The following is a 24,725-nucleotide window of genomic DNA, read 5'->3' on the forward strand; positions in this document are numbered from 1 at the left end:
TCACCCAGACTGGAGTGCAGTGGCTGCTCCCGGCCACTGCAACCTCGACCTGCTGGGCTCTGGCGATCCTTCTGCTTCAGCCTTCCAGTAGTTGGAACTACAGGCATGCACTACCACTCCCGGCTAATTTTTTGATTTATTGTAGAGATGAGGTCTCGCCAAGTTGCCCAGGCGCGTCGCAAACCCGCAGGCTCAGGCAATCCACTCACCTCAGCCTCCCAAAGCGTGGGATTACAGGCTGAGCCACCGAGCCCAGCTTAGGCTGGTCTTAAACCCGTGGGCTCAGGCATTCCTCTCACCTTGGCCAAAGTGCTGGGATTATAGGCATGAGCCACCATGCCCAGTCCTAGTGTTGCTTTTCTTTTTTTGAGTTGGAGCCTCACTTTGTTGCCCAGACTGGAGTGCAGTGGCCGCTCCTGGCCACCGCAGCCTTGACCTGGTGGGCTCTGGCGATCTTTCCGCCTCAGCCTTCCAAGTAGCTGGAATTACAGGCATGCACTACCACACCCAGCTAATTTTTTGATTTATTGTAGAGATGAGGTCTCACCAAGTTGCCCAGGCGGGTCTCGAACTCACGGGCTCAGGCAATCCACTCACCTCAGCCTCCCAAGGCGTGGGATTACAGGCTGAGCCACCGAGCCCGGCTTCTAGTGTTGGTTTTCAAAAGGCCCTTTCCTCTCCCACCTGCCAGTCTTTAGATACCAGAAAAATGCTCTTTAATTTTTTCTGAGATAGCATATTACTCTGTCACCCAGGCTGGAGTGCAATGGCTCAACAATAGCTCACAGTAATCTCATACTCCTAGGTTAAAGTGATCCTTCTGCCTCAAGCTCCAAGTAGCAGGGACACACAGGCATGTACCACCATGCCTGGCCTTTTTTTTTTTTTTTTCTGAGTTGAAGTCCCACTCTATCACCCAGGCTGGAGTGTAGTGGCATGCTCATGGACACTGCAGCCTCGACCTGCTGGGCTCATGTGACCCTTCTGCCTCAACCTTCCAAGTAGCTGGAATTACAGGCATGTGCTACCATACCCAGCTAATTTTTTTTATTTATTGTAGAGATGAGGTCTTACCAAGTTGCCTGGGCTGGTCTCGAACCCACAGGCTCGGGCAACCTGCTTGCCTCAGCCTCCCAAAGTGCTGGGATTATAGGCTGAGCCTCCGAGCCTGGCCAACTGTGAACTTTTCTAAAGCCAGGTCCTCCATTTACTTCTGTTGATAACTTGAAGCATGTAGCCATTAACTGGATTGACCAGCTGTTCCTGGCCCAAAGAGGAGCCAGAACCCCCGCCAATAGTGGTGAAATGATGCTGAGAGCCCTGGGTACTCTCTAACTTGGCTATACTGTGTTACAGAAGCAGCATCCAAGGCAGTGTCATCTGCAACAATGCTGTGATCGAGAAGGGAGCAGACATCAAGAACTGTTTGGTTGGAAGTGGCCAGAGGATTGAAGCCAAAGGTAAATCAGAGCCCAAATTACAATCACAGATGCCATTTTTTACCTATCACACTAGCACTGATGATGCTAAATGCCGGTGAGGCTGTGAAAAACAAGCCCATACTACACTGCAAGTGAGGACATATTGATAAAACCATCTTTTGATAGCAATTAACATCATTGTCAAATTTTTAAAGTTTGACCTAACAGTTTCATTTCTAGGAATTTGTCTTATAGATAAGCTCATACATGTATGCAGCCTTATATCAAAAAATTGAAAACATACTAGTAGATCTGATGGCCCAGATTGGTACCAGTAGGTCACAGTGGCTCTTGGCCATGAGACAGAAGGATCGGTAGTAATTCAGGAAAGGCTTTGGAACTGTCTCTAGCCTCTTGAAGTCTGTGAGCACTTCATCTGACCTGTTTTTGTGTGTGTGTGTGTGTTTGTTTGTTGTTGTTTTTATTTATTGTAGAGGCGAGGTCTCGCCAAGTTGCCCAGGCTGGTCTCGAACCCCTGGACTCAGGTAATCCTCTTGCCTCTGCCTCCCAAAGTACTGGGATTACAGATGTGAGCCACCACACCCAACTCATCTGGCCTAGTATTTAAGGGAGGTAGATTCCGGGCCTGGAAGAAGGCTAATGGGATATAACACCCAGAGCCATTCTCAACTGCTTAGAGGGATGCTGTAAGCTGTGCCATTAGCGTGCTCTGCGCTGTAGCCTGTCGAAAGACGTAAAGTGCCTGAAAGGCATACAAAGATGAGGTTTCCCTGCTTGGTGAGGCAAATTTGAATTTTTCTTAATCTGACTGAATATTTTTATCCAAAAAGTAGACAAAGCTCAAGATTTTTTTTTAAATGGCTGATTGCTTTTGAGATTGTTTCTAACCCTAAACAGGAATACATGTGGGGAGGGAAGTTGCTGAAGGAATTAACGCTACCACTTCTGTAAAAGCCACATCATTTTTCTTCTCCCCAGTAAACAGAAGCCTTCTTCAGCTTTTTTTCCCCTTTCCCTTTTTGAAATTCACCTGCCTCCCTTTTGGACTTTAGGATCACATAGCCCTATGTTCATATCTCAGCTGTATAGCTCACTGATTGTATATCAGGTTAAAAATTTTTGTTTTAGCACATGCCTGTAATTCTGGCTACTCGGAAGGCTGAGGCGAAAGGATTGCCGGAGCCCAGCGGGTCGAGGCTGCGGTGGCTGGGAGCGGCCACTGCACTCCAGTCTGGGCGACGGAGTGAGGCTCCAACTCAAAAAAAAGAACCTCTTTGGTCTCTTCTTGCTTTTCTACTTGACTGCCCTAGTCATTTCTGATGACTATAATCTACCTCATGATCACAAGGCGGCTGTTGCAACTCCAGAAAGAACATTCACATCCCAGGCAAGAAAAAAGGAATGACACGAGGGAAGCATCCTCTGGGTCATTTCCCTTCTATTAGAAAACAACGTCTCGAGCCGGGCTTCGTGGCTCAGCCTGTAATCCCTCACCTTTGGGAGGCTGAGGTGAGTGGATTGCCTGAGTCTGCGGGTTCGAGACCCACCTGGGCTGCAAGACCTCATCTCTACAGTAAATCAAAAAATCAGCCGGGCGTGGTAGTGCATGCCTGTAATTCTGGCTACTCGGAAGGCTGAGGAGGAAGGATCGCCGGATCGACCCAGCAGGTCGAGGCTGCGGTGGCCTGAAGCAGCCACTGCACTCCAGTCTGGGCAACAGAGTGAGACTCCAACTCAAAAACAAAACAAAACAAAACAACGTCTCTTGCCCATAAGCCCCCAGAACACACCTGCTTACATCTCATGAGCCCGAACTGTGTCCTATGGCTGATCTAATTGTATGGGAGTCTGAGAAAGCAAGTACAGTATGTGTAAAGTTTTGTCAGTCTCCAATGTGGAGATAAATAAGGAAGAAGGGGATTGGGAATGGCTTCTGGATTAGCCACCAACAGTGTGTCACAAACAATTGATTCATTTGTTTTCAGACTTTCCTGTTTTCTTTAACCTTTCCTGATGCCATTTGAATGACTCCTCATCTTGATCCTATTGGGCACCGGTTCATTTTGGCTGTAAATCTTCTGCTGTTCAATCCATGTATGGGTTTCAACCATTAAATTTTCCCAGCATTTAGCTATTTATTCTTCTTGCTTGGTACGGCCCTATGTTAATGAAATTCTTCCTTGTCTTTTGAACCATCAGATCTATGAATTCTGCTTTATCTAATATTAGTCCTTCAGTCTGGTGTTTTTCTTTTTTTTCTTTTTTTTTTTGAGAAAGCAGGATTTATTGAGAGGACAGAAAAGCTCTCACACTGGGAGGGGACCCGAAGGGGTTGCCCCTGGTGTTTTTCTATTATTGTAAGGTTGTTCCTCATTGAGTTCATGTTACCTTGGGGGTATCAGTGATCTTGTAATCTTGATAGAGGAAGACTAAAGCCCAGACCCTAGGACACAGAGTATAAGAGGGGTGGGAAGATAATGTGAAGGTCAACTGGTCTGGCCCTAACTACCCAGGCTGGCTTGCTGGCATGCTGCTGCTGGTTTTCTGCCTCACGATGGCAATGGGGCGGGTAACAACCCAACCAGGGCTTCAAGGGTAAGGTGGGGTGGGGAGGGGCAATGATGATCGCAACCAATCATCTCTCCCTCAGCCTCACCCCCACATCAGGGTGCCTGACCTTCAACCCCTGCTGCAGTCTTGGTCTCCCCACACCTGGCTCCCAACGACCTTCTGTCTCCTCATAGATTACCTTAGTTTCTCAAATCCTCAGCCTCTTTTCACTTTTTTTCTTCATTGTCATTGCTGTTAAATGGAAAATCTCCAGCAAATTAAAGTTGAGTGCAGTGGGTCCCCTTCCCTCTTACATAGCAACCACAATCATCAATTTAGGAACAGGAAGACATGATGGCTAATGCCTGTAATTCCAGCACATTGGGAAGCCGAGATGGGATGATCACTTGAGCCCAGGAGTTCAAGACCAGTCTGGGCAACATAGCAAGACCCTGTCTCTACAAAAAAAATCAAAAAAATTAGCTGGGTGTGGTGGCATGTGCATTCTGGGAGGTGAGACCCCGACTAAAACAAAAACAAAAAAAAGATTCAGAGCCACTGTTACAGTATTTCATCCATCCTCATCCCTCTCCTTTGGCCTGCCAGATTACTGGATTATTTTAAAACAAATCCCAGACTCATTTTTGAGGTATCTCCAGAATTTGGGGGAGGAAGTTAACACTATTAGACTGTGTTAGTTCACCATTTTATCTGCTCTATTGTTTTTTTTTTTTTTTTTTGAGTTGGAGTCTCACTCTGTCACCCAGACTGGAGTACAGTGGCCGCTCCTGGCCACCACAGCCTCGACCCGCTGGGCTTCGGCGATCCTTCTGCCTCAGCCTTCCGACTAGCTGGAACTACAGGCGCGTGCTACCACGCCTGGCTAATTTTTTTGATTTATTGTAGAGATGAGGTCTCACCAAGTTGCCCAGGCGGGTCTCAAACCCGCGGGCTCAGGCAATTCACTTACCTCGGCCTCCCAAAGCACAGGATTACAGGCTGAGCCACTGAGCCCGGCCAGGTTAAATTTTTAAGCTCTAAGCCTCAGATTTTCTTAACTAGGAAAACTGGGGCAATGCTACTAGTTTGGAGGATTGTTGTGAGAACTGCATACAGTTAAATGTTGTAAGGAGTGCGCAGGTGACTTAGAGTTCCTCATATACACTGTGCTGTTATACCTCTCCATGCTTTTGCACGTGTCATCTCTCTCTGGATTTCCTCTCCTGGAGACTCTGCCCAAGTATTTTTTCCTCTGTAGAGCCTCTTACTCTTTTCATGACTCCCCACAGCAAAACTGATCATTCCTTCTGTGTTCCTGAACTTTGCCACACTTTTATTATCTATGAATCCACCTTCCCTGTCACGCTTAGATCCTCACGGCCCAGGATGTTCTTATAGCTCTCAGAACAGGTCCTTATTTATTGTAGATGCTCAGAGGGGGAAGAAAATGAATGAACGAATGAACAATGAATTTGGGGTCCATAAAACATATTTTGGGAAATTTCAGGGGAGAAAGTTAGGGTTCCAAGAAAGGCCTCTGTGAGATGGTTGTGATTATTATGAGATGGGCTTCAGTGTCCCTGGGCTTTCTGGCTTTAACTATTTATCTGTCCACTTTTTTTTTTTTGAGTCGGAGTCTTACTCTATCACTCAGACTGGAGTGCAGTGGCCGCAGCCTCAACCTGCTGGGCTCCGGCGATCCTTCCACCTCAGCCTTCCAAGTAGCTGGAACTACAGGCGCGCGCTACCATGCCCAGCTGATTTTTTTGAATTATTGTAGAGATGAGGTCTTGCCAAGTTGCCCAGGGGGTTCTCAAACCCACGGGCTCAGGCAATCCACTCACCTCAGCCTCCCAAAGGTGCGGGATTACAGGCTGAGCCACCAAGCCCGGCTTGTCTGACCACTTTTTAGCAGAGACCTCCTGTATGGTCTTCATAAGGGAGGGTAACCAGGGAAGTCATCTGGACTCTAAGCTGGACAATCTTACCACTCCCTACTCTCTGTCTTCTGCTGGAGAAACCAATGTATCCAGCACAGTGGTCAGCACTTGCCTGCCACATTCCCTAGCCAGTCGCCTGTTCCCACTATCACTTTTCTTTGAGGCTGAGCCATATGAAGAAAGTAAATTCTTAGCCATCAGTGGAGCACTCAAGACCTGTTAGTGTGGATAACCTAGACAAACATCAACAACTCAAGTTCCTACCAGCAAGAGCACAATAGATGGCAAAGTCCTGTCAGTCTTCTTCATGTGGAAGGATTTCAGGGAAAAACATTTATCCTAAAAGTAATGCAGTCTCAGCTGGGCACGGTGGTTTATGCCTTTAATTCTAGCACTTTGGGAGGCAGAGGTGAAAGGATTGCCTGAGCCCAGGGCTTCGGGACCAGCCTGGGCAGCTTGGCAAGACCTTGTCTCTACAATTTAAAAAAGGAAATTAACTGAGTGTGGTGGCATGTGCCTGTGGTTCCAGCTACTTGGAAGGATCGCCTGAGCCCAGAGGGTTGAGGCTGCAATAACCGTGAATGTGCCACTGCCCTCCAGCTTGGGCAACAGGGTGACATTACAACTCAAAAAAAAAAGCAATACAGTCCCCTCTCCAAATTCGAGTCATTTTATACAACAGAGTCACCACATCCACAGCAGTTTTTTCCCCCAAAATGTGACTCTCATAACCCAATGAACTCTCTGCCCTCTTCTAGCACTACCAAGAGAACAAGCCATTTTCTAACATCTCGGACTTTTCTCACCCACCTCACTACTCGCAGTGTTTAGCTCTGGCAGAAACTTTGACAACCAAGTTTGACCTGCTGCTCAGGCAATAGAAAGGCTTAAGTCAACAGTCACAACCTGGAAGACTCTAACTGGGTGCTTCATCTGAGTCTCTTACTGTCAGTGAGAGAACTTGGATCTCCTCCAACAGCCACAGTGATCAGTCCAAAGTAGACCTGATATAGGCTAGGGTCTTGACATATTCTTGACATAGGTCAAGTCCTCCTGGCTAACAGGAGTGCTTCTCAGTTTCCCAACAGTGCAGTTTTCCACTTGTGATGTATTTTTCCCTACTATCTCATTGGTTTTCTTTCCCCCAACTTATCATCCTCCCTCATAGTCTTTCCTTTGGGATCTCTCCCAACCTGATTTCAGTCCAGAGATTTTCCAGTATGTCCACTGGAGTCTACCCTCATCCCTAGCCAAGCAATACTAGTTCTGCTTGTTGCTCTCCTACAGGTTTTTTCCAATTTACTGAATCTCCATGAAAATACATCCACCTTGCCAGGTGCAGTGGCTTATGCCTGTAATCCCAGCACTTTGGGAGGCGGAGGTGAGAGGATTATCTGAGCCCATGAGTTCGAGACCAGCCTGGGCAACTTGGCAAGACCTCATCTCTACAATAAATTTTTTTTAAAAAGTATCTGGGCCTGGTGGTGCATGCCTGTGGTTCCAGCTACTTGGAAGGCTGAGGCAGAAGGATCACCTGAACCCAGCAGGTCAAGGCTGCAGTGGCTGTGAGACTCCAACAGAGTGCGACTCCAACTCAAAAAATGAAAAAGAAAAAGAAAATACAACCACCTTTAACATGCCAGATATAGTTTCTCTCTCTGGAAGCCCAGTGGGCAAGTCCTTCTTTTACCACCAGGCCAATGGCAGACTAGAGGGAAGAGGATAGAGTAGGGAGGGCAGGCTGGAAGAGGCTCAGGTGTTTATCTGGAGCTGAAGAAAGGGTAGTCTGCCCCAGGCAGGCACATCACTCACCCCGGTCTGATGCCGTGAGGGTCCAAAAGGGTGGTTTTATTTGTTTGCTTTTTTGTTTTGGAGTCAGAGTTCCACTTTGACACCCAGGCTAGAGTTCAGTGGCACGATCATGGCAGCCTCAACCTCCAGGGCTCAGGTGATCCTTCCACCTCAGCCTCCTGAGTAGCTGGGACTACAGGCGTATGCCACCACACCTGGCTAATTTTTTAAAAATATTTTATAGAGACAAGGTCTTACTATGTTTGAGGCTGGTCTTGAACTCCTGGGCTCAAGCATTCTTCTCACCTTGGCCTTCCAAAGAAGAGTGTTAATTGGAACTGTGGCTCTCTTCAGAACAGCCCAGTGTCCTTGGAAACTAGGAAGAAACTGGCTGAAGGAAGAGCAAATGTCAGAATCTAGATGTGAGGTGATAAGCCTACTAACAACTATAAAGGGCAAAGAAGAGCTCTTGGAACTGTCCTGGAAGCTAGCCAGAGAAGCATTTCTTTTGGTTTTTTGGTGGGTTTTTTTTTTTTTTTTTTTGATCAGTCTTAACTTCAGGGTAGAGTCTGATTGACAGTCACTCCAGGAGAAACCCCAGCTATATGGAATTTAGCAGCCTAAACACTGTCTGGGCTCCTACCCCATTCTTCTCACTGAGGGAAGCAAGCAAATGGCCATGAAGTATAAAAAGGAACATCTCCCTAGGCAGGAGTACACAGGTCAGACCTACCCCTATTCTGTAATGTCTGTTTAATACTTACCACAAAGCATTATGATAGACTCTTTATGTCAGTGATCCTATTGCAGATCCACAACTTTTTGAGGAAACTAAAGCCCAAATACATGAAACAGTTAGCTCAAAGCCGGACATATATTTGCTCAAAACCAAATTAGAATCCAAGTCATTCTGATTCAGAATCTCTTTCCTTTTCTGCACTGTCTCCTTTTCATCTTCCCTTTCCTGTCCTTTTCCTCCCATGTGAGATTGCCTCTGTGTTAACAGAAGACTTTGTGAAAGACCTAGACCTAATAGGCCTAGGTTTCTCTTCCCGCTGGAGAAAGTTAGAGAAATAAACCTAAGGATACTCTGGACCCCCAAGCATCCTTGCATGATGCACCAGATGTATCAATTATTTTTTCTTTGACAAGGAGATTGGAGGCATTTTCTTCTATACATGCTCTTTTCCTACCTCTGTACTCTTACATAACCACCACAAGACATATGCAGTCAACAAATGTTTAATTACTGCTTATTATTCTAAGCATTGGTAGGCTAGGGGTATAAAGATGAGTAAGAATTGCTTCTTGCCGGGCTCAGTGGCTCAGCCTGTAATCCACGCCTTTGGGAGGCTGAGGTGAGTGAATTGCCTGAGCCCGCAGGTTCGAGACCTGCCTGGGCAGGTGAGACCTCATCTCTACAATAAATCAAAAAATCAGCCGGGCGTGGTAGCGCATGCCTATAATTCTGGCTACTTGGAAGGCTGAGGCGGAAGGATCGCCGGAGCCCAGTAGGTCGAGGCTGCGGTGGCCGGGAGCGGCCACTGCACTCCGGCCTGGGCGACAGAGTGAGACTCCAACTCAAAAAAAAAGAATTGCTTCTTGCTGTCCAGTTGCTCACAGTCTATTAGAGAGACAGGTAAAGAAATAAGTATAGTAAACTTCCATAGGTAGAAGACTGTCAGGGTTAATTAAGAACATAAAGAAAAATTTGTCAGTTCTTGGCTCAAGGAACAGGAACACCATCTTAAAGGCAGGAAGGAAGGCTAAATCTTAAAAATTTTGACTATTTACCAAATATAGGGCAACTGGTGAGCAAACACCTAAAGGGAAAAAAAGTATGCAAAAAATGCAAATCATTTGGAAAATTTAGAGTATAGAGTACAAGGGAAATGTAGTAAAAAACAAAGCTGAAAACATGGGCAGAACAGGAAACACAGCCGAAATCTCAATATTTCCAAAGCTTCAGTCAGAAATCCCTATTCTACTGCCAGAGCAGAAGGAGGCTCCTCACAGTATGAACAAACACAAACATCTCTCACTATTAAGCTTAGTCTCATCATCAAAGATCTTTATTTTGCTGCACCAAAACCTTCTGAGACTGATGTAGAACCTCCGGAAAACCAAAATTTCTGCTTCATCTATCAGGTAACACTCAAGTCTCCAAATGTATCAAGAAAAGTGTTAGAACTTTATATGCCATGGGAAACTAGCCCAGAAGAATTCATTTTCAGCCAACCGGTCAGCCGTTTCTGTCTGAACCAGTATAAGACTAGAAAACAGTCTTATTCCCTGTGTCTGCCCCCTACCTCCAGGCAAGAAGTGGACAGCATGCTCCTGGTTCCTCCCACCCCTTCCAATCCATTGGCTCATTGCCTCTTTTCCATAGCTCTTTTCCCTTGAAAACTTTCTATAGTTCTTCTTACTTTTCATCCTGTTATTGACTAGCTTCCAGGGTACTTCCCTAAATTTATTGAAAGCTTTAGCCCCTGGTTTTATGAGAGCTTTACCCCTCACTTTTCCCCAATATCTTGGAAAATTTAAATATATTCATCAGTGAACTATTCAGCCCCTCAGCTTCAAGATTCCCCAAACTTCTCTACCAACCTTCACTTCCTACCAGCTTTAGCTATCCCTTTACATCACCATACCCAATCTTTTTTGTTGTTGTTGTTGAGTTGGAGTCTCACTCTGTCTCCCAGGTAAGACTGCAGTGGCACACTCATGGCCACTGCAGCCTCAACCTGCTGGGCTCACGTGATCCTTCCACCTCAGCCTTCCAAGTAGCTGGAACTACAGGCACGCCCTACCATGCCCAGCTTATTTTTTGATTTATTGTAGAGATGAGGTCTCACCAAGTTGTCCAGGCTGGTCTCGAACCCCTGAGCTCAGGCAATCCTCTCGCCTCTGCCTCCCAAAGTGCTGGGATTACAGGCTTGAACCACCATGCCCAGCCTCATATCCTGTCTTTGTCATTACCTGAAACCTCTAAAATTGTCGTGTAGAAGTAGCTATGCTAGACATTAGGGGCAAAATTACAACTATACTGCCCCTTCCCTGCTCTCGATGTTTTTACAGTGAAGTAGAGGAGAATAATATAAGATATAGAGATAGAAATATGTGTTAGGTACAGTGGTTTCACAAAGCCACTTTGTGAAACCACTGTACAGTTTGAAATGGACAGTTTGGAAGGGAAAGCATCACATATTACAGGTGCTCTATTAGGGCATTTAGCATAAGTAAGAGTACAATGGAAATAAATGGTGGGGCACTTTCTAGGCAGAAGGAACAGCATGTGCTAATGTCTAAAGGTAAAAAACAGTATGGCTTGTTGGTATAAATGGAGAATGGTGGGAAATGAAGCTGGAGAAGTAGGCAAGGAGCAGGTCATAGAGGGCCGTATGGGTTTGGACTTTATAGAAATAATAATAGGCCAGACACGGTGGCTCACGCCTATAATCCCAGCACTTTCGGAAGCTGAGGTGAGAGGATTGCCTGAACCCACAGGTTCGAGATCAGCCTGAGCAACTTGGTGAGACCTCATCTGTACAATAAAAAATCGGCCGGGCATGGTGACATGTGCCTATAGTTCCAGCTACTTGGAAGACTGAGGCGGAAAGATTGCTTGAGCCCAGCAGGTCGAGGCTGCAGTGGCCGGGAGCATGCCACTTTCCTCCAGCCTGGGTGACAGCGTGAGACTCCAACTCAAAAAAAAAGAAAAAGAAATAATGAGCACTCACTTATCCTTTAACTCATTGAATTCTCACAACAACCCTATACAGTAGATGGTATTATTTGCATATTACATATGAGGTATCTCCTTTTCCTCTTTAAATATCTCCATTTATTCTTTTTAGCCTCATTTATTTCTCTTATTCCCTCATTTCCTATCCTCTGACCATACCACAGTATTTTATATTCCCCTTTCTTACATATCCATGTCTTTGCTCATGCTGTCATGACAGCCTGGAATGCCTTCCCTTTGGTCACTGCCTGAAAAAACTCTATTCATCCTTTAAGATTCAGCTCCAGTCCTCCTGTGTAAAGCCTCACCAAAACCAGGTATATACAGAGTCAGTCCCAGTCTCTTGTGTAGGAAGAGTCTGTCTCTCTCATAGCCCCTTGGTCAAGTTGTGGTCTCAAGAGCTTCTCAAGAACAGAGTCACAATCAGAAAGGAATAAATGTTTGTAAACACAGAATTGCAAGCAGTTGGGTTTGAAATGACATCTTTTGCTGCCAGTTCTCAGAAAAATTTTTCCTTTTCTTTTGTAGCTAAACGAGTGAACGAGGTGATCGTGGGGAATGACCAGCTCATGGAGATCTGAGTTCTGAGCAAGTCAGACTCCTTCCTTTTGGCCCCCCAAAGCTGCAGATGTTGGCTGGCCTGCCTGTTTGACTGTATTTATTTCCCAATAAAGAAGGGCTTCCAAAGGCATGCTGGAGACTTGTGGACAGTCCCAAGCTCCGCATCACGTGGGCTCCCAGTATACACAGTGTGTGTTCGTGGGTCATGTGGTAAAGATCATCTGGAGCAAGTGTGTGGTACAGGGTAGACACTGTGGCCTAACTTGGGAGCCAAGGTTTATCAGGTAGGGGCAGCAGCTGTCCAACAGTAAAGCTCCTGGGAGGGCTACTTTCTGGCTGACTGACCGACCCAGCCCAGTCCATAAGACATCCCCCACCTAAAAGGACCTGGGAGTACGTCAGTTCTTGAGCCTAGTCAGGCTTTCTAGGCCCATAGGCCTAGCTGCTGGCAGTGCTGCCCCTGAGCATCAGCACAGGACTTACTCTTCTCTGCTCCCATACCTGCCACACAGATTCCCAGTGCCTGCCGCCACTCAGCCCTCCGCACTCACTATTCACTCACTGTCCTCCCAGCCTCTAGCCATTTTCCCCAGCTCAACTGTTGTCCCCTGGAGACTCAAAACAAGCAGGAGGCAGCCCCTGTCTAGCCAGCAAGCCTATCCTCACAGGGTTTAGTGCAGGCAAGAGCATGGAGAGCCATAGTCTGAGATCATGTTCTGAGCTAAGCCATCTCCCCTTACTGAGGTCTGCCCAACCTGTATCATGATTTGAAGTTCTTTCTGATTCTTCTCCAGCTGTACTCCTTTACATTCTAATTATACAGACTCACCAACTTCAGATAATTGAGGAATGAAATTTCCATATTCACAGCCCTTCTGGAGCCCTATCCACCTTCCCTCCACTACCACACCCACTTCCCCAACACACTTCACTCTGCTCTTCTCTCTTCGTGCTGCTTTTACAACCTGCAGGTGTTTGGTGGAAGATAAAAGTGGCTCCTGCGGTGAGATTTCACCTCCTAGAATTATCAAAGTAAAGGTTTCTCTTGATGTCCTCACTGTGGGTGGCAGTAATTACAAAGAATGATTTGAAATACTGGTTTCTACATTGCTTCAAAAATCTCAAGGCTCTCAAGTTGACTTGAGTAATCTCGCTTGATCTTAGTCATTGAACTTGTGAGAGACTTAGATGAGCATTCCTACCCTGGGGCATCTCCACCTCTATCAACCTTCTTGGAAGCCCTGGAGCTCCACATTCCTCCCACTGGTCAGGACAAGGTTTCTAAAAGTTTGCCCTAATCAGGCAGGAGCTGAAATCCCACAGCAGAAGTGGTTGAAACCAATAGGACTGAGAGGGAGGTAGGGATAAAGAGCTGTGCTGTGCCCAAGATGGTCTGCTTTGAAACTGAAATTAAATTTGTCCAGATGGTGCTGGAGTCCTGGCCTGAGTGGAAGAAGAGCTGGCCTATGTAATGTGTTTTAATTTTGGCCAAATCACTGCCTCTCCTGTGATCCTGAGTTTCCCCATCTGCAAAATGAAAAAGTTATACTACCTGACTTTTAAAGACTCTTCCCATTCTCTGGTAGTGTTCCCTTTCTCAGAGCTTTCTGACCCTTAGGGTGTGGGTATCCCAAGAGGGCAGAAGACTGTTCCTTGACCATAGAAAAGGGGATGAAGCTGGATAGGTTTGAAGGGAAGGTGGGGTGGAGAAGAGGGGATTGACCAGACTGTCCCAGAGCCCTTAGGATGCTGGCAGAGATGCAGAGGTTTTTCTTCTGCTTTCCTCTTGCACAAGCCCATCAAATAGTCCCTGTACCAAAGAAGGAAGGGAGCTGGAAAAAACAGAAAAGGTAAGGAGTCCCAGAGGAAGACCTTGCTGAGTCTGAGTCACAGCTGGGAGCAGGCCCCAGCTCAGGACACTGCTGCTATTGTCTCTAACAACTCCAAGACTGGCTGTGTGCCCAGGATCCTTTGATTTTTCTTCTCTTTGCTCTATTTGTCTGCCAGAAGGCAGGGACAGTTTTTGTTTTCTTTTAGTAGCAGCTATACAAGGGTTGAGTATGTTTCAAATATAGTGAGCAACTGAATGTCCACTGGCTAGCCACATCTCCATGGGACAAAAGCCAGAAGAGGCGGGCAGGCAGAAGAGGTGATGCTCAATGAGGGAAGTAGAGGAAAGAAGAGTAGGCGGACCTTTAATGTAGAATCAGGGAGGACTCTGGGGGGGGCAGAGACACAGGGTTCTGGGGCCTTACCAACCAGGTCAGACAAAATTTGATGGCCGCTACTCCAGGAATCCCCTCCCCTGGTAACAACTCACCCCTGCCTGCTGGCAAGAACTCCCTGGGCCTACAAGGGGACTGGTTGCCAAGATTGCCATCTACACTGTTACCCAAGGCCAGAGACCAAACTTCTTCCCAGTCTTTCACTGCATTATTGTTACCCTCCTTCTTCCATACCCAGCAGAGAGGGAGGGAAATTGTGTTTACCATTAGCCCAAGAGCAATCGAGGCCTAGTTTAGAAACTGTTTCTGCCAGGAACGGTGGCTCACACCTGTAATCCCAGCACTTTGAGAGGTGGAGGTAAGAGGATTGCCTGAGTCCAGGGGTTCAAGACTAGCCTGGGCAACTTTGTGAGACCTTGTCTCTACAATAAATAAAATTTTCTTAAAAATTAGCCGGGCTTGGTGATGCACACCAAGTAGTTCTAGCTACTTGGAAGGCTGAGGTGGAAGGATTCCCTTGCCCAGCAGGTCGAGGCTGCGATGGCCATGAGTGTGCTACTGCACTCCAGCCTGGGCAACAGAGTGAGACTCTGACACAAAAAAAGAAAGAAAGAAAGAAAGAAAGAAAGAAACTGTTTCTATTTCCAAAGAATTACAGGGGGTACACTTCATTCACAGCCATCCCTACCCCTAAGGAGGTATGCTAAACCAGGCCTTTGTATGCTGTTTTCTAAATAGTTAAATGTCTGAGGAAGGGGGAGGATTGTGCAGGAAGGACCACCCAGACAGAAGGTCTAGAAAGCTCTGCTCTGGTGGAGCTGACTGGAGGGGAAAGAGGCTGGACAGCAGAACACATTCTGTTGGAGGCCAAGATGACCTGTCCTTGGCCTAAACCATCTGCCACCACCCAGGATGATTGAATCAGGGGCCTTTCTGCCATGGGTAAATGGGAGATGCTGCCTTGGTTCTTAACCTGTCGTCCCGTGTCTGTGTCCCCCGCCCGCCTTAAAGTGAAGGGCCATTCTCTCATCTCTGGTTACTGCCTCTGGCACCAGATACTTAATAGGTGCTGCTAGCCTGAAGCTGCCCACAGTAAAAGGGCATTGGCCAGGCTTGGCACTAAGTGTAAGTGGCGGGGGTGGGGGGCCCCTACTTCCCTCTTCCACATCTCAGGGTCATTGACTCTACCTGGCCCAGATTCCAGAAGCCAGTCAAAAACTGGTGAGTGAGAGGACGAGAGGCATGCCAGGGAAACAAGGCCTGCCATGACTCCTCCATTAACTCCCACATGGACCCTCTCCGGAAGCCACACTGGGCGTTTTCTCCAACACTGTATGTGAGTGTGCTCCACCTCACTTCTCCTGAGTCTGTTCCTCAGCCGTATATATTTCATTCAGTCCTCATGCCATTAGAGATTCTGTGATTTGCCCAAGACCTCACAACCAGTAAATGAAAGATCTAGACCTTAAACCATGTCTTTCTTCTCCTTTTAGAGTTTGACATTTTCCTACCTCTCCCATCGAGTTCCTTTCACTTCTGGAAACCTCCCTGAGTAGGAAGGAGTATCCAGCTCACAATGGTTCCCCATGTGCTCTCTGTGCTCCCCTTCAGACTCCTAACTAAAAGTAGGTACCCTGTAACCCCAGAGGTTGGTGGCAAAGGAATGGACACATAAAAAACCCAAAGACATGTTTGTCTCATGAATCAGTAATTAGATTTAATCCTTGATTAATGAGTTAAACTAGATTGTTTTTCTCCTTTGTTATTTGGAGACTGTCTTTGGTTTAGGCCCAAAACACATACCCAGGTCCAGTAGAAGTGGCAGTGAAACAAGCTGTTCACCATGAAGGAGGCTGCTTGCAGAGAAAGAAGAGATGCCTCTTTATCCCTTCCTATTTCCTATTATTACCTGGAGTCTGTGGCTTTGGCTCTGGCTGAGCCTAGCTACGCTGAGGAAATCATTTTGCTGGGGAGAAGAAAAATCATTTTGGAGCTTGGAGCAGCCAGAGGGCACTAGACCCTAGGTTGGAAAGGCTGTAACTACAGATTCATTTCTCCCACTCTGGACTTTGGCCTACAAGGCAAGAGGTTTTCTTAACAGGCAGGCCCTGCCTTGGAAGCATCCATAGAAGTGTTGGACTTTGCCACCTTTGTTAGTAGTGATGGTCCTGTGGTGGAAGCAGAGTCTCAAGGCCCGGGTGATTATAAGTCTATTTCTTAGTCGGGTGCAATGGCTCAGTATGTAATCCCAGCACTTTGGGAGACCGAGGCGAGACGACTGCCTGTGCCCAGCAGTTCGAGACCAGCCTTGGCAACTTGGTAAGACCTCGTCTCTACAATAAATAAATAAATAGTCGGGCTCGGTGGCTCAGCCTGTAATCCCAGTGCTTTGGGAGGCCGAGGTGAGTGGATTGCCTGAGCCCACGGGTTCAAGACCTGTCTGGGCAACTTGGCAAGACCTCATACCTACAATAAATCAGAAATTAGCCAGGTGTGGTAGTGCGCGCCTGTAGTTCCAGCTACTTGGAAGGCTGAGGCAGAAGGATCGCCGGAACCCAGCAAGTCGAGGCTACGGTAGCCAGGAGCAACCACTACACTCCAGTCTGAGTGACAGAGTGAGACTCCAACTCAAAAAACTAAATACATAAATAAATAAATGGTCGGGCTCAGTGGCTCAGCCTGTATTCCCAGTACTTTGGGAGGCCAAGGTGAGTGAATTGCCCTGAGCCCACAGGTTCGATACCAGCCTGGGCAACTTGGCGAGACCTCGTCTCTACAATAAATCAAAAATCAGCCGGGCGTGGTAGCGCATGGCTGTAGTTCCAGCTCCTTGGAAGGCTGAGGCAGAAGGATCGCCGGAGCCCAGCAGGTCAAGGCTACAGTGGCCGGGAGCGACCACTGCACTCCAGTCTGGGTGACCGAGTGAGACTCCAACTCAAAAAAATAAATGAATAAATAAATAAATTAGCTAGGCATGGTAGTTTCAGCTACTTGGAAGGCTGAGGTGGAAAGATCACCAGAGCCCAGCAGGTCGGTGCTGGGGTGGCCGTGAGTGTACCACTGCACTCCAGCCTGGACAGCAGAGTGAGACTCCAACTCAAAAAAAAAATAATTATTAAAAAATAAATATGGAAGGCTGAGGCAGAAGGATCACGGAGCCCAGCAGGTCAAGGCTGCAGTGGCCGAGAGCGGCCACTGCACTCCAGTCTGGGCGACTGAGTGAGACTTCAACACAAATAAATAAATAAATAAATCTGTTTCTCCATGGATCTTATGTCTTGCAGAGTCTAGTAAGAAAGAAGATCTGTGGAATTACTTGAAACATTAAGTCCTGATGACAACCACTACTGATTCTAGGCCATTCGCTATCTTTAACTCTAGCCCCAAGAGCAATCTGGAGGCTCACATAGACTAATTTAAAGGCTTGCTTTTGGGATTTTTTGGGACAGGTCTCTCTGTCACCCAGGCTAGAGTACAGTCATGCAATCATAGCTTACAGGAGCCTTGAACTTCTGGACTCAAACTGTCTTCCTACTTCAACTTCCCAAATAGCAGGAGACACCATGGCTGGCTAATTTTTTCTTTTCTTTTTTTTTTGGTAGAGATGGCAGTTTTACTATGTTGCCCAAACTGGTCTTCAACTCCTGGCCACAAATACTTCTCTCATTTCAGCCTCCAAGTGCTAGGATTACAGGCGTAAGCCCAGCCCGTTTCTAATTCCAGAGACTTGCTGGGAGTACCTTTCTTTATTCACAGTGGGACCCACTCCTCTATGACAGGGAAAAAGAATGTACTGTGCACATAGGCTGGTTTTCATGCGCAGTTACTACTTGACCAATAGCATCAAACATATATTCATAGGCATGTTGCTGAATGAATAGATAAACAGACATGTCAAACCCTCACCCTAAACGTACCTTTTCCCCAGGAGTGAGGCTCTAGAGATTATGTTACTTTGCACACGTTTCATTTTTTAAATATATTTTTAATAAACTAAGCCAGGTGCAGGTGGCTCAGGCCTGTAATCCCAGCACTTTGGGAGGCGGAGGCGAGAGGATTGCCTAAGTCCAGGGGTTCGAGACCAGCCTGGGTAACTTGGCAACACCTTATCTCTACAATAAATCAAAAAATTAGCCCAGTGTGGTGGCACCCACCTGTGGTTCCAGCTACTTGGAAGGCTGAGGCAGAAGGATCACTTGAGCCCAGCAGGTTGAGGCTGCAGTGGCCATGAGCATGCCACTGCACTCCAGCCTGGGCAACAGAATAAGACTCCTGTTTTAAAAAAAAAAAAATAGAGACTTAGGTCTAACTATGTTGCCCAGGCTGGTCTCAAACTCCTGGCCTTAAACAGTCCTCCCGCCCTAGCCTCCTAAAATGCTGGGATTACTGGCATGAGCCACTGCACCTGGCCTACAGAGTTTGCAAAAAGCAGTTTGGGCCAGGGGTGGTGGCTCATGCCTGTAATCCCAGTACTTTGGGAGATGGTGGCAAGAGGACCACCTGAGCCCAAGGGGTTGAGACCAGCCTGAACAACTTGGCAAGACCTTGTCTCTACAATAAGTTAAAAGCTTAGATGGACATTGTAGTGTGTACTTGTAGTCCCAGCTACTTGGAAGGCTGAGGCAGAAGGATCGCCTGAGCCTAGAAGGTCACACTGTGGTAGCCATGATCATGCTACTGCACTCCAACCTGGGCAACAGAGTGAGACTCTGACTCAAAAAAACAAAAAACAGAAAACAGCAGTTGGGCAATGTGTAGCAAGAGCCATAAAATTGTTCATATTTTTTGACCTAAACAACTCCACTTCTGGGAATATGTTCTAAGGACTTTCTCCAAAATAATTTATTACAAAACTGTGTAGTAACATGAAATATTTATGATGTAATTTTTTTTAAGTCTGGAAGAATTGACCAAGAAATTGGCCAGAAATAGTAGTTGTGTTAGAATGAGTTTATTAGAGATTATTTTTCTCTTTCCCAAGCTTTACATATTAGAATATTGATTTTACCCTACTCTGCAACTCAGGGTTCATCAGACAGGAACCGGACAGAAACAACACACTCAGATGGGATAGTTGGAAGTTTAATAGAGGGAGCTGAGCTGGGCTCGGTGGCTCAGCCCTGTAATCCCGCACCTTTGGGAGGCTGAGGTGAGTGGATTGCCTGAGCCCGCGGGGTTCAAGACCCGTCTGGGCAGCAAGACCTCATCTCTACAATAAATGAAAAAATCAGCTGGGCATGGTAGCGCATGCCTGTAATTCCGGCTACTCAGAAGGCTGAGGCGGAAGGATCGCCAGAACCCAGCAGGTCGAGGCTGCGGTAGCCGGGAGCGGCCACTGCACTCCAGTCTGGGCGACTGAGTGAGACTCCAACTCAAAAAAAAAATAGAGGGACTATTTCCTATATTCCTTCCTGTTTCCAGTCCTTTACACCCTGGTTTCTGCAGCTCTTAGTGACTCACTAATTATTGAGCACCTACTTATTGTCTTGTGAGGAAGGCAGACTTTCAAGTATATAAATTATGTCATAAATGCAATCATGCATATCTAAATTGAATGTTATAAGGAGCACAAATAAAGCAATTATCTCAGGAGGGAGGCATGAATCAAGGAAGGTTTCAAAGAGGAGGTGATTGATTCAAGTTCAGTCTTGAAGACTGTCTCCCAAGACAAAAGGACCATAACATGTACAAAGGCAGAATCGCAAAATAACATCATGGTGCGTTTTGTAAATTTCAGGAGGCTCTGCAGGGCCAGAAGGAACATTGGGTGCATGCGAGGTAACTATGGGACAGACGACTTTGCGTTAGATCTTACAGGGCCCTGTGCTGCTCCAAGTGGACCTTGTGCTTTGGAGCTATCATGCGATTTGCATATTACAGAAATGACTCTGGCCTCAGAGGAGAGTGGACTGAAGGCTGCAAGAATCGAGGCAGGGAACAGTGAGAAGTAGACGACTTTGCGTTTTGTCTGGGTCGGGAGTAACACTGTGGCCCTAACGGGACCCGCAGACGCCCTTTCTCAGCCTCAGCCTCAGCCTCTCCTGACTTACACTTGGCCAGCGCTGTGCTTCTCCGGGCTCTCCCTCCCTTCTCCTCCCGGAGGACCTCGCAGGCGGGGAGGCGAGGCTAAGGGTGGCCCTGCCTGGGTGGTCTCCTGCCCCGCCCCCTGCGGCGCCGTTACCTAGCAGCAGATCCGGCCGAGCGGCCCCGGGTAATTTGCGGGCCCCTCAGCCAATGGGAACACGTCGCCCCGGCCCGCTCCCTTTTTCTGGAGCTCCAGCCGCCTCCTGAGCACTGCAGGCGCCACCCCGAGCAGTGCTGTGCGTGTCGGGCGGGCAGCTCTGCCTGCACGCGGGACCCACTCCTCTGGCGGCCGCGGCCAGCCGCCCACCGACCCTGTCCTCTCTCAACCGCCGCCGCGCACCCGCACCCACAGACTCACTCACCTCGCGCCTTCGCGGCCTCCCTGAATCCCCACCCGGGGCCCAGATAACGCGGGTTGGGGGCGTCCGCGCCCCCCCCCCCCACCAGCATGGCTCGGCCGCCGCCGCCCGGGGAGCTGCCCCCGAGCTACACGCCCCCAACGCCAACCGCAGCACCCCAGGTGAGTAGAGGGGAAGCTGGAAGACGGAGGAGAGGCTGTCACTTGGGCCTCTGCTTGGTGTGATGTCTTTAAGTGTCACTGAGTAAAGCCAAGGGGAGTGTGTGTGTATGTGTGTGTGTTTGCGTCTGTGTGCTCGTCTGTGTCTCCTTAGTCATCTGGCCAGTGAGAATGGGTGTGTCTGTGGGTTCACCTCTGTGTCCACCTGACAACGGGAATGTGTATATATGCATCCTACTCTCAGAAAATGGGTTTATGCATTCCTCGGGTGTGTGCTGCAGCGGATGTTAAATCTTCTTCCAAGTTTGGCTCTGTTTAGATGCTCGCTGTCCTGCATCCAGAAATTAAGAAGCTGGAGCTTAGCTTGGGTGTATAGGGTGAGAAGGGAAGGATTGTATGAATTGTCACAGTGATGCCTGACTGACCTTTCTCTCCACCCCAGATCCTAGCAGAGAGTCTGAAGGCTCCGCTCTGGCTCCGTGCTTACTTCCAGGGCCTGCTCTTCTCTCTGGGCTGCAGGATCCAGAGACACTGTGGCAAAGTGCTCTTCCTGGGACTGTTGGCCTTTGGAGCCCTAGCACTAGGTCTCCGCGTAGCTATTATTGAGACAGACCTGGAACAGCTCTGGGTAGAAGGTGAGTTGGTGGAAACTGGCCATAGCTGCTTGGATATGGTAAGCCCCAGACAAGAACAGGGTGAGAAGCTGACTACTGAGCCCTAGGAAGTCTGGCCCTGGGGCTGGCCAGAGCCTGTCTACCTGGGCATCTAGGAGCACTCTTCCTTCCCACACCCATAAGTGACATATACAGATGTAGGTCCTGTGAATAGGCATATAGAATATTTATCTGTGATTATTTGTGCGTTTATTTAACAGATTGCCAACTTTCTGTGTGTGGTTTGATTTTTGTTTTTTGGTGTTTGTTTGGAGACAGGGTCTTGCTCTGTCACACAGGCTGGAGTGCAGTGGTGATCCTACTGCCTCAGCTAGGGGTTTGCATCACTATTTATTTTACTTTATTCTATTTTATTTTATTTTTTGTTAGAGATGGGACTCACTATGTTTCTCAGGCTGCTCTCAAACCCCTGGCCTCAAGCAATCCTCCTACTCTGGCCTTCCAAAATGCTGGAATTACAGGCATGAGCCACTATGCCCAGCCTGTATGTATTCTTGACAGTACAGCAGATTGCAAAGTCAGCTAAAAGAAAAACTCTTTCTGTAGCAACAAAAGTAAAATATGTGCTAGGATAGCTACAAGACAAAACAGAATATGATTATGTTGTGTAAGAGAAAGCAGAGAGAGATCACTCCTGACCAGGAGAATCAGAAAAGTTAGGACTTGACTGAAGAGGCTGAGTAAATTATCTGACCAAGCCTCCGGTGAATAGACATATAGAATATTTATCTGTGATTATGTGTGCGTTTATTTAGGGAGAGGGCTCATGCACCCAGGCCCCCTGCAACCAGTAAGTGGAAAAGCAGCCCAGAATCTGCACTTAGAGGCAACAGCCAGGATCAGATGGGATCAAATCCTCACTTCCTTAAGGAAGCATTAAATAAAAATGATGTCTTATTAATAATTTCAGCATGACTCTCTTATTTCCTGAGGCCTGGCTTCACATGGCAGCTCTTTGACAGAATCAAACTCCAGTCTGTTCTTCCCTGGGAAATTTGCATGTTGTGGCTCCCCAAGACCTCCCCCAGCCCTGGCCCCTACCCAAAGGCCAGGCCCAGGTTGGAGTCTCACACCCCTGAGTTATGTCAAATGCTGGCAAGTCCTAGTATCCAGAGCAGATGTTTTTGGAGCCTGCCTGCCTGTTGGGCTCCCACACAACATCCCCACCCTACCCCCAGACCACTGCAGTCTCTCGTCCACACACACTCTAGGCCAGCCCTGGGGGACAAAGCAGATGTTTAGCTGTACCTGCCTGGCTGCCCCCAGCCCCAGGACACACATGTGCATGCACACACATATACATACCCCCACCCACACCACTGCTGCCTGGGTGGTCCCAAATGACTCTTGGATTTCCTGCCACAGCAGAGGCAGTCTCCCTCCTCTTCTTTCTCCATTCCCCAGATCTTCCCCATCTAAACACTGCTTGAACCTCCATATTTCTTCATCCTCTTTCCCACACTCCAGCACAGAGAGGCTAGACCCTATAGGTTTTTTTGCTGTTGTTTGGAGGAGTGGGTGGTAGCCAATCCCTTGACTTTTTACCTTTATTTCAGAATGTCACCACGTCCAGTATTGGCTGGGGTTGAAGTAAAAGCAGTGATCCTGACCTGTAGGTCTGCAGCTGAGTCTCTTCTGTAGTTTAGGCTTTCTCCTTCAGTACCCTTGGCAGTGAGGAGCTGATCAAGGGTATTCTCCATTCTTTTCTCATTTTTCTGATATAAAAAGCAGAGGAAGAAACAGGACTTTGACTGTCAGAGCTCTGGGCTAGAGTTTAAGACCCTCCCCAACTTTACCATGATGAGACTTGGAATGTGATTTGTCTTTCCTGGCCAACTTTAAAGGGCTTAGAGGTGGATGGTTCTCTAAAATAAAAATCATAATATATGAGGGGGGAACCCCAAAAAAACAGGAATTAAATGATAACAAATTGTTTTGGTTTTTTTTTGGTTTTTGTTTTTGTTTTTTGTTTTTGAGTTGGAGTCTCACTCTGTCGCCCAGACTGGAGTGCAGTGGCCGTTCCCAGCCACTGCAGCCTCGACCTGCTGGGCTCCGGGGATCCTTCCACCTCAGCCTTCCAAGTAGCTGGAACTACAGGCGCGCGCTACTATGCCCAGCTAATTTTTGATTTATTATAGAGATGCGGTCTCGCCAAGTTGCCTACCGGGTCTCGAACCCGCAGATTCAGGCAATCCACTCACCTCGGCCTCCCAAAGCACTGAGATTATAGGCTGAGCCACCGAGCCCGGCCAAAATTGTGTATTCTTACATGTTTAAACTTCAGTCACCTTCAAAGTCCTCTCCATTTGATGCAATACACTTATCGAGACACTTTTTCCACTGCTTAAAACAGTTTTTGAACTCATCGATTTTGATGCCTTTTAGTACTTCTTTCATTTTTGGTTTCACCTCTTCTACATTGGCAAAACAGTTCCCTTTGAGGGCTTTTTTCAGGTGAATAGGAAGAGTGGGGAATGGGGGTCATGCCGTTTTTTTCGTCAACAACTGCTGAACACTCAGCACAGTGTGAGTAGGTGTGCTCGTAATTTATCCATCATGAAATCATGAAATGAGCAAAGATGTTGAAAGAATCTCAAAAAAAAATTCACTGAAGCTAAATGCAGCCTCTCACAATGCTAGCTGGTACACTGATTCCTGTGGGTTCCTAGAAAACTTATTCAGCAGGGGAAGCCTTAAAAGGGGCCCACCCTCCAAAAAATAATTCAGTGTTTTTGGGGGTCCCCCACTTCTATATGCCCAGGTGTGGCAGCTCACACCTGTAATCACAGCACTTTGAGAGGCTGAGGCAGGAGGGTTGCTTGAGTTTAGGAGCTCAAGACAGCCTGGGCAATATAGCGAGACCCTATCTCTATAAAACTAAAATTAAAAAATTAACTGGACTCGGTGGCACGTGCCTGTAGTCCTGGCTACTCAGGAGGCTGAGGTGGAAGGATTGCTTGAGTCCAGGAATTCAAGGCTGCAGTAAGATTGCACCACTGTGCTCCAGCCTGAGGGACAAAGCAAGACCCTATCTCTGACAAAAACAACCAAAAAAAACACAACATATAGCCCAACTAGTACTTACAGGGACAGTGGTAGAGATGATTTGAAATTAGAGCTGTCGAGCCGGGCTTGGTGGCTCAGCCTGTAATCCCGCGCCTTTGGGAGGCTGAGGTGAGTGGATTGCCTGAGCCCG

General features: G+C 47.5%; 2 protein-coding genes across 5 annotated transcripts in view; both read left to right on the forward strand.

The window, feature by feature from the left end:
* The window catches only part of EIF2B3 (eukaryotic translation initiation factor 2B subunit gamma), a 165,785-nt gene extending 153,526 nt beyond the window's left edge, over positions 1-12,259 (forward strand). Inside the window, exons 11-12 of one of the 4 annotated variants that reach the window (XM_008067654.2) lie at positions 1,357-1,460; positions 11,997-12,217. In XM_008067654.2, the coding sequence (XP_008065845.1) occupies positions 1,357-1,460; positions 11,997-12,049 (157 nt within the window). In that variant the 3' untranslated portion in view covers positions 12,050-12,217. Of the gene's footprint in view, positions 1-1,356; positions 1,461-11,996 lie in introns of all 4 variants that reach the window. The other 3 variants (XM_021717415.1, XM_021717414.1, XM_008067655.1) reach the window with 3 other exon arrangements.
* An 8,523-nt stretch (positions 12,260-20,782) lies between these two features.
* Positions 20,783-24,725, forward strand: part of PTCH2 (patched 2) — a 15,502-nt gene continuing 11,559 nt past the window's right edge. Inside the window, exons 1-2 of the mRNA XM_008067656.1 lie at positions 20,783-20,858; positions 21,298-21,490. Coding sequence (XP_008065847.1) covers positions 20,787-20,858; positions 21,298-21,490 — 265 coding nt within the window. The 5' untranslated portion in view covers positions 20,783-20,786. The remainder of the gene's footprint in view (positions 20,859-21,297; positions 21,491-24,725) is intronic.

This window comes from Carlito syrichta, unplaced genomic scaffold (genome assembly GCF_000164805.1).
Source record: "Carlito syrichta isolate Samal-C Ts95f unplaced genomic scaffold, Tarsius_syrichta-2.0.1 Scaffold309730, whole genome shotgun sequence".
Taxonomy (NCBI): Eukaryota; Metazoa; Chordata; class Mammalia; order Primates; family Tarsiidae; genus Carlito; species Carlito syrichta.